The following is an 11,915-nucleotide window of genomic DNA, read 5'->3' on the forward strand; positions in this document are numbered from 1 at the left end:
AGGTACGGGTTCTCCCGCTCGATGATGTCCGGCTTCGGGTTGCCCTCCGGCTGCTTCCTCACCGTCAGGTCGTCCGCGAACGGCGGCAGGTGGTCCGGGTCGTCGAAGGCGACGTTCTCGCTGCCCTTCTTCTTCTTCTCCTTCGGCTTCTTGGCCTCCTTGGGGTCCGCGGCCTTCTTGCCCCGGCACTGGTTACAGAGGATCAGGCTCAGGACCAGCAGCGCCAGGACGGTGGCGCAGCTGCCCACGATGGCGGGCACGGCCCACAGCGGCAGCGACAGCTCCTCGGGGGCCTGGCTCGGAACGCACACGTGCCCGCCGGGGCTGCCAGCTTTGCACACCCGCCCCTGGGGGCAGAGGACGCCGAGACAGGCCACCACCGTCTCGCAGGTCCGGCCCGTGTGCGACTCCGGGCAGCTGCACGCGAAGCCGGAGTGCAGGCCGGGCTCGCAGCTGCCCCCGTTCTGGCAGGGGCGCGACGCGCAGTCCCCCGGCGGCACGCACTTGTACGCGTGCCACTGGTTGACACACAGCAGGTCGCCCCAGCACGGGTTGCTGGCGCAGATGTTGGGGCCGCGGCATCCGGTCTTCACCGACGGGTCGGTCTTGGAGATGGAGGCCAGGCTGTGCCTCCCGCTGAAGGGCAGGCTCTGCCCGCCGTACAGCACGGACGCGATGCAGCCGTCGAAACCTGCGGGGCAGAGGGGCAGAGAGGCGTCTTACTCAACTTCCCCTTTGTTTCCATCTGTTTAGTCGATATTGCAAGAATTGCATGTAGAAATAAATTTTAAAAAATACAGAGGTAAAAAAAAAATAGGCCCATAGCTTCAGTCACTAGACCATGCCTTGGACCATGCCTTCTCACTGGACTTACCCCCAGGAACTCGAAAGTCGATTTTTAGGTTGCAAACGAAAACCTTGGCTCTTACAGCAGTTTGTGGGTCTCCCAAGGCAGACAGAATATAACTGTGGCAGTGACATTGCATGAGGTGGGCACCGCAGGGCTCGGGGAAAAAGATCTAAAATGGCTCCTTCCTTACAGGGTGATGATCATTATTTTAAAGCTGAGAAACACTTTATTAGACGTGATGTGCCAGCGTCGCTAATGCTCGGTCCCAGAGCCCAAGAATGGACCGTGACACTAACCACAAAGCGGGTTAGTGTGATTTACGCGGGCTTGCTTTCCGAAACTCCCAAAGAACTGTCGTCCCCGTTCTAAAGTCAGCTAAATATGCACGGACTTGACCTGGACTTTAACTTCTGCGCCCTGTGCCCTAACTCCATCACCCTCCCACGCATTTTTCAGTTTTACTGCCGCGTTGTTCCATCCTAGTGACCTCCCCGTCCCCGATCCACATTTCCTCATCAGCTGTGACACCTCCTGGCTTTGTCTGTGTGACTCAGGCTCCTTCCTTTCTCATTCTCCTCTAAGCCAGCACTAACTCAGCTACCCAAGATGGGGCCCTAGGCTTTTCCCAGGCTACACCCTGGGGTTAGGGTGTCGGATCCATGCTCGGGGCTTCGGTTCCCTGTTGGGCAGTGATCCCTCTGAGCAGCGATGCCTCCGAGCATGTTTCCAGCTGAAGTCCACTCCCGATTCTGCCCCATCTGTGCAAAGGTCTTACAACAAGGTGTCCCACACCCTAAAATGTCGCAAACCCAAATCGTGCTGTCTCCCAAAGGATGCTGCTTTTTGCACTGTTCTGCAGTTTCCTTTCTCGGTGGCGCTACCCTCATCCTAGCTGAAAAGTCAGAAACCTCCCTGAATTTTACCAAAATCGCCAACAGTTGGGTTGAGTTTAATTTTTAAAATACTTCTTCCCTATAAAGTTCTTTACATCTCCTCTGCCACCACACTAGCCAAAGCTCACACAGGGTCACTGCAGGGTCTTCCCAGCTAATTCACGCACGTCCACTCCCGTCCTCCTGCAAGGCGTTCTCCGTGCTGGAGCCCGTAGGAGCTTCGCTATTACAGTGTGTCTGATCTGGACACTCCTGTGACTAATTCGTTTTGTTTTTTTAGGAACTTCCCATTCTGAGAATAGGACCAAACCTACATACAGCCGGTGTGGACGGCCCTGCTTCATTCCCCAACTCCGTCCTTCACCTGCGACATCAGCTTCCGATGTGCTGGGTTCTGCGATCCTGACATAATCCACCTTTTTTGGCTTTTTTTAGTTCCTATCAATATAAATTAATTTTTCATCTTCTCCCACCCTTATCTCTTATCTTCATAGTTCAGATTTAACAACAGATGTCCATTTTTCCTGGAAAGTTTCTCTTTCTCCTTTTCTGAGCGGTCTCCTAGAATTCTATATTCTACCTTCACATCATTAATCATAGCGCAAAATAATAGATTTACTTGGCTACTGATGTGATTAACGTTTGTCTCCCTTAACGGGCTGTATGTTCTATGAGGAGTGGGGCTACTCAGCCCGCTGTTGCGCTCCCAGTGCCCAGGACGGGGCTCGGTCACACCTGCTGTGTGAAAGCACAAACGAGTAGGTGAATCAGTGCATACGCTGATGCTTGGTGGACAAGGAAAGCATCGAACCGCCACGATCCGAATTAAAGCAGCTGGCAGAACAAATGCAGGAGGTGAAAGGAAGCGATGGCCGGTAATTCCTCCCGAGCTTTCTAAGGAGAGTGAAGCTGGTCTTCCAACGGCCATGAGAGAGATCATCGGAGACCCAGCTACCTTTAGATGAACACTTTTACCTTCCCTTTGCGACTGCCGAACACAAGCACTTACCTGTTTGAGCATCTCGATGCGCTTGGTTGGGTGGAATTCCTCCAAGGGATATAGTGAGCACCTCGAGGCCACCAAAATCTTGAGTAGGGTGGACGATGTCTCTGTTATAGATTCTGTCGATGGACAGTACTGTGGCTGTTCCATTTTTTCCGATTAGAACAGCATGCCAGTGGCCATCTGCAACATACACTTCAGGAATGTTTCTTTCCACCTTCCCAGCAATTCCTGCATCTGATGTAAAATGGACTTTGCCATTCTTAATCTACAAACATAGTGAAATAATGCGGAATTAAACCACACCATGCTGGAATAAAAGATTTTTAAAAATTAAATAAAACCTTAACATATTGATCAATTTAAAGTACGCAGAATAGCTAAAGAGAATATATTTATCCATCTGCTTCTATGATTTTAGGGATTATTTCAAACATAATAGTTTCAGTAATTCCCAAGGTGTTACACCTAATTTTTCAAGATGCAGAGAATTATCTTCTAGAACACAACTAAGATAATAATGGAATGAATACCCATTTTAAGATAAGTACAAGTTTTTTGTGATTTCCTATTATTTAATGGCAATGGCAAGTCTAAAAAGTTTAGTCAGTTTAATTAATGGCCCACAGTGATCAAAAATGTTAAAACTGCCAGCTTAAAAAAAAAAAATGCTTAGCTAAAAATGAAGCATAGTTGGAAAAATAAAGACAAAAGTAAATTGTTTTATTTGTTACTTACTACACACTAGAATTTTAGAAAAAATCTTGCCTATCATTCATGTCATTTATTGAGGTAAAAACTCTGATGAATAAAGGGAGAGCTGTTAATAACGAGGTGTCTGGCCAAGTCCTCACTTCGGCTCGCTGCCCCAGGTCATCGAAGGGGCACTTGGTGTCTGTCACTTCGCCCACTGGGATGAACTCCTACTCCAGTCTCCAGCTACCCAGCTTCCCGTATTCTGAGGAGATGCCTTAGAATATAAAATAATTTATGAGGCAGGATGAACATTTGGGTCAGGGAGGGTAATCCCGTCCAACTACCAGACAGAGCTGGTGCCACGGCAGCGGGGCGAAGGGATGGGTCTCTTTTTTTTCCTTCCTCAGATCAAATGCTATTTCTACATGCAACAAACACATCTGGTAAAACTAAAGATCAGTTCTTTTTTACTGTGGAAAATATGCCTAACACATTTACATATGTTCTTCATATTGTGATATTTTATTAAAGCGATGTCTCTAGATAATAATATATTTCAGTATCAAACTCAGAGGGCGGGGGGAAGAAAGCTGTAGTTAAATGACAACAACATTTCGTCGAATGGGCAACATCTCATGGCACAGTGAAAACGGCAACTCTTCTTTGGTTATAGGCAGGTTCTTCTGGGAAAGAAGCCTTAGGAAGGGACTTCTCCCAGCTCTGCGTTCCCGTCCTACCTGGTCACAGCACGTCACCCTTTCATCCGCCCAATGCTGATGAGAGAGCCTTTAGAATACACCATAGACAGGACTGATGAGAACGTAAGTTCCCACGATAACACTTTAAACGTTCTCCTTTTCCTCAGCGATGCTCTACTGGACGCCCGTATTCTTCCTCACTTTCAAAACCCCATGCTCATGTTTTGGTTTGCTTTATTTATTTGTTCATTTATTTATTTTTTTCATTCTATAGCGATCTGAAGCCCTCATCCCAACCCTGTACAACATACCCAGCCTCACTTAAAAACAAAACCAACCAACCGGAAAACTCAGCACCCAAAACAGTAGAATTGATTGGGAGCAGCGAGCCCATCATCTATCATACAGAACTTGTCATCTTCATAGTTCAGATCACAATATGCCACAAAAGAAGAGACGTGTGGAAGGCTTTACCTGTGGCGTCGGCCCACGTGCACGCGAGCGCGCGTCCCTCTTGCTTTCCTGTCTGAAATTCCTCTCCTTGATTTCTTATCTGAACAGACCCTATCCATTCTGGACATGCTCATCTCTCCTCACGCTGCTGTCGCTGCCCACTGCTGACCCTCTCTCCTAGAACCATATAGGACCCCGTCTACCCACCCTTTCATTTTCACAGTGTGTGTGTGTGTGTGTGTGTGTGTGTGTGTGTGTGTGTGCGCGCGCGCGCGCGCGCATGCGCATGCGCGTGAGGGGGGGTGCGGGGGAGAAAAAGTTGACTGATTCAGAGTATGTTAAAAAAAAAAAAAAAGAAAGAAAAAAAAGAAACTGTCAGAAAGTGAGCCAAAAGGAGGAAAGAGGGAAAGCAGGGCCCCTGGTCACTGATAAGCCGGCTGGTAAGGGACAGCGTGTTGGAGCCAGCTTCCTAGCCCGCAGAAGCGGACCGCGTTCCTGTCATCCAAGTAACTTGCCTGCTCACAACGGCCACTCTCTTCCTTTACTGTCCGTTTAGTTCGCCTTATTCACTGCGTTTGGTCTTTTTTTTTTTTTTTTTTAATCTACTTACTTTACCTGCCAAGCCCCTTGATCTCTGAAAAGCTACTTTTCGAAATTTCGTACAAAAGAAAGAAATGTGCATGTTGGTCTGCGTTAGTCATTACTTTTATTCATTAGCATTTACTTTTCTAAGTGTTTGCTACCAACGTTAACAAAATCAGACGTTGAATGCTGCCATGCTGTTGGAAATGCAAGAACTTACGGCGACAAAAATGGGTCCTGACATTCATCTTCTTCCTTAAGGAAGGAAAAATTCTGCCTCTGATTTCTTCAACCACATTGCATTTTGTATCTCTTGGCTTACAGAAATACTGTCCAGAAATATTTCATATGTCATTTAAATGGCACGAGGACTTGGAAGCAGCCTAACAGACACTGCACAGACCTCACTGTCAGAGCCTCTCAATGCGTATAAAATATGTTCCTTGTAGACAATGAAGGTCTACTTCTCTCTTTATGCCTTTATTTTCTTGGCTTCTAAGACACTTTTTGATGAGAATTATAAACACCGACTAATAACAGTATTCGACGGTTTATGTGCTGTCTTTGCAGCTGCTTTACTAACTCTGGAACGGGGCCCTCTGCTTCCACAGTGGAGCTACAGTCATAAGCCCACGACGCTCTCCAGCACCGGGCTCAGGCAGCGTTTCCCAAGCTGAGCACTACTCGCATTGTGGACTGTAACTCCCTTTCCGCGGGTGCTCGTGCTGTGCACCGCAGGGTGGTTAGCGACAGACCTGTAGGGACCGGTGGTCCCTCCCTCCACACCGAGCCCTGACAATAAAACAATGTCTCCAGACACTGCCAAATGTCCCGGCAGGGTAAAGTCACCCCCAGTTGGAGGTTATAATATGAGAATTTTAAAAAGATTTTTTTACTACTTATTAAAGATAAGTACATGAAATATAACCAGAGTTGGCTTAGATAGAGAGAAATTTTGAGAATAAGCAGGCTGAAGTTTAGAGGTGAACATCTGTTTTTATTTTTAGTATTAGAAGCGAATTAAATCTAGCAATTTTCTATGTATATTACATTTTTCTTTATTAACTAAAGTTTTAGTAATTGTCAAAGTATTGACTTATAGGCAAAAAAATAAGGAAATCTAGATTTGTTTTCTTAAGAATTTACCGAAATTTGTATAAAATTATGAGTTGAATTATAATATACAAAATAATATTGAAAGCAGTCAGTATAAAGAAAGAAAATGATGATCTAAGAGCTGAGGTCTTATTTGTTGGAAAGAAAGCCAAATAATAGTCTTAGAAATTAAAAAGCTATTAAGAACTAATGAAAAATGTGGATCTAATGAAATTATTCACTAGTTTAGCATCTCATATACAGTCAAGAAAAAAAATTATGTAAAAGCCTAATGATAAACCAATCCATTGTTCTCATGAGCTATGATGTTTAAAAATTATGTATTTAGAAATTATTTGGAGAATTTAGCTGTAATTTTACCTACAATAATTCCAAAGATACTTAATTTCACAGTGTTTACCTGTGATAGTTAAGTACATTGTGCTCCAAACTAAATAAAGCCAGATAATTTCAAAATGTTTTTCCTTATTTTAGTCCTGCCAGTTAATATATACGCGGTGTTTGAAATAATTCTTGGAGAAAATGTTTTTTCCATTTCAAAGACACATTATATTTTTGTTTTACTTTGTTTAAAAGTAGGGGGACGAGCAATATAAGTTTTTATCAGACAAAATGGATCACGACAAATTCTTTCTATGCTGGCCTACCTAGCTGTGGTCTAAACCAAGAAAAAAGTGTTTAGAAACCAAACCATTCAGACCTTGTTCGTCTGGCCAATGCCCGGGAAATAGTTAGGATAAGACGATATTGGAATCGTGCCCAGCATTAGTCGGAACTCAAATGGATTGTAAAACACAAGGGGAGAAGCGGTGGGAGAAGCGATTCAGACCAGGACGCGGCAGGCGGTCTGGCCGAATGATGTCACCGTGCACTTGTATATCTCACCTTCACAGTAGTGTAATTGCTGCTTTCTTGGATATGGATTAAAACGCCGTTCTCGCTTCTCGTCCTGAATTTTACTTCCAGACTGTTCACGCCAAAAGGCTCCGACGTGGCCCCTCGTATGCTCTGTCTTAGCAAATACTCCCGCTTCTCATTCTGGCTCATGTGGTAGTCCAGGCGCCCTTTGCCTTCCAGCGACAAGGCAGTGTCAGGGGTAATGGCTGCAAGCCGACCAGGGAGGGGAGAGAGAAACGCATCCGTTATTCCTTAAAGTGTCCACAGGTGACAAACAGTACAAAAAGAGACCTTAAAACTACTAAGGTTTTGCAAATAATGTCCCCCAATCCTCCTCTTGAAAAACAAATTTCCACTTGCGAATTACTGTATGAGTTGATTTCAAATACTTAAATCCATATCAGAACCGTAAACTCTAAAACATTTAAAAACGGGCATTAATCATTTGGGAAACAGTCATTAAATATCTGGTACTTGATATAAAATATGAATACCTGAAAAGACAGCCATCTTTAAAATGTCTGGAAGCAGTATTTGTTTATGATTTTCACTGTTTCCAAAATTCATAAATGAATGTTTTCATAGTTAAAATTATTTCTAATCTTTAAAGTCTAGCGCATTAGAAATTTGAACAAAAAGTGAACAATCTAATATTTGTAACTAACTTTATGATTAGTAATAATCATGTATAATTTAATTCATCATCATGTATGATTACAATTGATCATAACGCGATAAAATGTCCACACTACTGAAGTATGGAAGTTTGCTGTAGCAAACTACCTAAAGAAGAGACACAAAGAAATGAGCTCAAGAGAGCGTCAGCACCAGATGGCACACTTTGAAAAGGAAAATTTTATTGTATGTGAATTGTACCTGTTTTCTTTAAAGACATTTCTCAAGCCAATGAGCCATTTCATATTCCAGATGTAACTGTTACTCTAAAAAAATCATACGACAAGGTGCTTTTCCCGTTTTGATTTTATCCTAAACACAATTCTACCTCTGCTCCTAACGTCTTTCTTGGTAAAGTGTATCCTTAATTTAATCATGAGTTTATTCATTCTCATGTTATAACAGAATCAAATGCCTCTTTCAAAAGTAGTCAGTTAAGTGCAGTGATTTAAGGAGTAACCGCTTATTTGAAAGTGAAGCAATTTTTATCACAGAGACCCCATTAGGGTTAGGTAGTTGAATATACAGCTTGAAATTAGAGAACACCATGCTCTAATGAAGGCTCAGACACCATTAGTGCCTTATTAACAACAACATCAGGGTTTATAAACAAGTAACCAATAAAAGAATTTAAAAAGTAACATTCAAAACCAATTCTGTTAATTGCAAATTAAAATTCAAGTACCATCTTAAATGTAAAAGATTATAATTCAATTGTATAATGTTTTGTGCTCCATGCTCAGTAATTTATTATTTATACTTCTCTACCAAATACAAAATATTCACCAGAGAAGGAACCTCTAAATGTAGATAATATTAAGCCAAAGCCTGAATATAGCCCCTGGCCTTGTAAACTGCCTAGTATTCCTATAGGTAAACCAAAAATAAATGATATATTTATATAGTGGAAATCAATAATTTATTTGGTAAATAATTCTAACAGGGTGTCGTCACTCTTCCCCAGGTTAAAAAATGAATTTAAAAATATCACTATATTTTCTAATATATTTGATATTTTCAATGAAAACATAATTCAATTACATATTTAGGTGCATATATTTATACTTTTCACGGTTAATATAGCTTCCAGTGGAAGATGAAACGGCTTGCATACATTTTTCGCAGTATTTCCCAGTCAGTCCTTCTTTGCAGTGACACTGCTGCCATGACCAGTGGTCTGTACACGTGCCACCGTGCTGGCAGGGGCTGCGGGTGCAAGCGCCTTCTAGTCTAGGGCACCTAAAATAAAATCACAGCAAAGACTCATAAAGCACAAAAAAAGGTGTGGGGGGAATTTGTTAAATATAAATGCTTATTAGCCCGTTTAGTTTCTGCAAATTGGTACAGCCGCTGTGGAAAACAGTATGGAGGGTCCTTAAGAAACTAAGAATTGATCCACCATATGATCCAGCAACCTCTTTACTAGGTTTTTACCCCAAAGACTTGAAAACTCATATCCCAAAAGATATTTGCACACCGATGTTCACAGCAGCATTATTCACAGTGGCCAGGACGTGGAAGCAACCGAAGTGTCCTACGATAGATGACTGGATAAGGAAGCTGTGGTGCATATATACAATGGAATATTACTCAGTCATGAGAAGAGATGAAATATTGCCGTTTGCGACAACATGGATGGACCTCAAGATAATCATGCTAAGCAAAATAAGCCAGACAGAAAAAGTTGAAAACCACATGATATCACTTATATGTGGGATATAAACCTAAAAGCAACAAATGAATGGGACGAACAAACAGAGACTCATGGACATGGACAGCAGACTAGTGGTTACCAGAGGGCAGGGGGTAAGGAGGAGGGGGGAGACAGATGGGGTCAAGGGGGTCAAAGATGTGGTGACAGAAAGAAATCTAACTATGGGAGGTGAACACACAGTGTAAATATATATATATGTCTTACTGTTAAAATGTATAGCTGAAACTTACTGGATTTCATTAACCAGTGTCACCATAAAAAAAGAAATTGAAAAAAAAAAAAGTCTTTAAAACTCAAGGTGCAACTACATTTGTAGCATCTAATCAAACTAGAAGGTATCCTGTAACACATGACCCGCCTCATTCATCAAAGAGAAGATTAAACAAAACATATCTTACACAGTGAAGGAAAATAGAGGATAAATTCTTTAAGTTAATTCCTAATGGAGCGAGACACCTTGATCGAATCGTCGCTTTGGTCTCTACGATCTCTGGGCTACGTATGGATTTGAGTACACGCGTCCTTCACCAGATAACTGCCCGGCTCATGGTTACGGAATGCCCACTATATGCCAAGCACTATTCCAAGCACGGAGAGAAAGTGATGAAAATACCCACGTGTTCATGGAATGTTTATTTTTTCTTGTGGGGAAGACAGAAAAAAAAAAAGCGCAAAAAATTAGACGACTGTGTAGTCCGTTAGAAGAGGAAAGTCCGCTGGGAAAATTGGGACAGAGGAAGGGCGCTGGGGTTTGGCGGCTGCTGGGTCTCCAGGCAGGGAAGGAAGGACCCACCCTTGTGAGGACCTAAAGAAAGGGAGGGAAGGAAGCGTGTCTGGTGGATCGTCATCCAGGCAGAGGGAGGAGCAGAGAGAAAGCCCTGGAGTGAGGGGGAAGGTGGGTGTTTGAGGAGCGCCCAGGGGCCCAGGACGCTTGGAGCAGAGTGACCGGGAGAAGTGCGGGCAGAAGCGGTGTGGAAGTTCGGGGGGCGGCCGGATGCCTTGCAATCAGGGTGAGAATGTCCTGCTGGTTCCTGGTGGGTTGGGCATGAGGTTTTTCAGTGAGAGAGGGGTCAAAGGTTAGTCTAGATGTTTGGCTGAGCAGGTGGGTCACTGAATCACCACTGCCTGAGGAAGGGCCATCGTGGAAGGGGGGCCAGTTGTTCGGTTTTAGACTCGGGTTTGCGGTACTTGTCAGGAGTACACACGGGACCGTGAGTAGGCCGGTGGACCGGGGGTCTAACGTTCAGAGGAGAGGCCAAGCTGACAACCATTTAAGAGTCACCAGCTTTAGAGATAGTTAAAACCAAGGACTATAAAAGTGACCTAAAGAATGAATATAGATACAGAGGAGAGAGGCCGAGGAGGTGAGAAGCAGAATCGGAGGAGAGAGCCAGGAGGGACCCGCGTGCTGGTGGACGGACAAAGTAATTTTGGGGGAGGGAGTGATGAACTGTTCCTGACAATGCTGAAGTTTGAGTAAGATGAACACTAACCACGGATTTCTTCAAAGCAGAGGCGGTTGGTCGCTTTGACAAAGAACAACTTTTCAAAGAAAAAAGAGAATTAGCTTGGTAGCTAAGAGGAAGATGGGAGAGATATATACATATATTTATTTATTTATTTATTTTCAGTAAAAGCAGGGGAATAACAGCATGGATTGGAATGAGCCAAGAACCACGAGAAGGCTGGAACGCCGTTTCTGGAAGGTTTGGGGATGGGCTCGGTGGTCTGAAAAGGGCTCGGCCTTTGTGGGAGGAGGGCGAGCTCGCTCATTATGAGGGACACAGGTTTAGAGCGGGGTGCGTGAGCAGATGAGGAGGGATGAGCTCTGAGGAGCCGTCTCTTGATGGCTTCGATTTTCAGAGCAAGTTAGGAAGCAAATTCATTAGCCGAGAAAGGATGCAGGAGGTGATGTTCGCAGGCTGTGGGAAGAGGCGACCTGAGCTAGTCACTGAGGAGTGGGGACATGATTAAACCAGGGGAATGTAATATATTGCCTGGCAATATCGTGGCTGCACTGGAGGTTAGGAATCATCAATTTAAAGCGACTGCGAATTCCTCAAGAGCAAGGATCTGCCTTGTCCATGTATTTGCATCTAGCACCGGGCCAAGTGACCAAGGCTCACGATTCAGCTTTGCTACTCACTAGCTGGCTGACTTTGGGCAAGTTTCTTAAACTCTGAGTAACTCAGTTACCTCATCTGTAAAATGAAAATAATAGTATCTATCTCGCAAAATGGCTATAAAGTTTAAACAGACTAATACAGTAAAATACTACGAACAGTGTCTGGTCCATAGTAAGGTATCAATAAATGTTAGTCCCTGTAGACACTGGATA

General features: G+C 43.8%; 1 protein-coding gene across 1 annotated transcript in view; it reads right to left on the reverse strand.

Moving 5' to 3' along the window:
* Nucleotides 1-2: 2 nt before the first annotated feature.
* Nucleotides 3-11,915, reverse strand: part of FAT4 (FAT atypical cadherin 4) — a gene marked incomplete at its 3' end in the record, with an annotated part of 162,370 nt that continues 150,457 nt past the window's right edge. The window contains exons 15-18 of the mRNA XM_011375891.2: nucleotides 8,978-9,102; nucleotides 7,177-7,394; nucleotides 2,753-3,014; nucleotides 3-691 (exon numbers count right to left, since the gene is read on the reverse strand). Of these exons, the coding sequence (XP_011374193.1) occupies nucleotides 3-691; nucleotides 2,753-3,014; nucleotides 7,177-7,394; nucleotides 8,978-9,102 (1,294 nt within the window). The remainder of the gene's footprint in view (nucleotides 692-2,752; nucleotides 3,015-7,176; nucleotides 7,395-8,977; nucleotides 9,103-11,915) is intronic.

This window comes from Pteropus vampyrus, unplaced genomic scaffold (assembly GCF_000151845.1).
Source record: "Pteropus vampyrus isolate Shadow unplaced genomic scaffold, Pvam_2.0 Scaffold278, whole genome shotgun sequence".
NCBI lineage: Eukaryota > Metazoa > Chordata > Mammalia > Chiroptera > Pteropodidae > Pteropus > Pteropus vampyrus.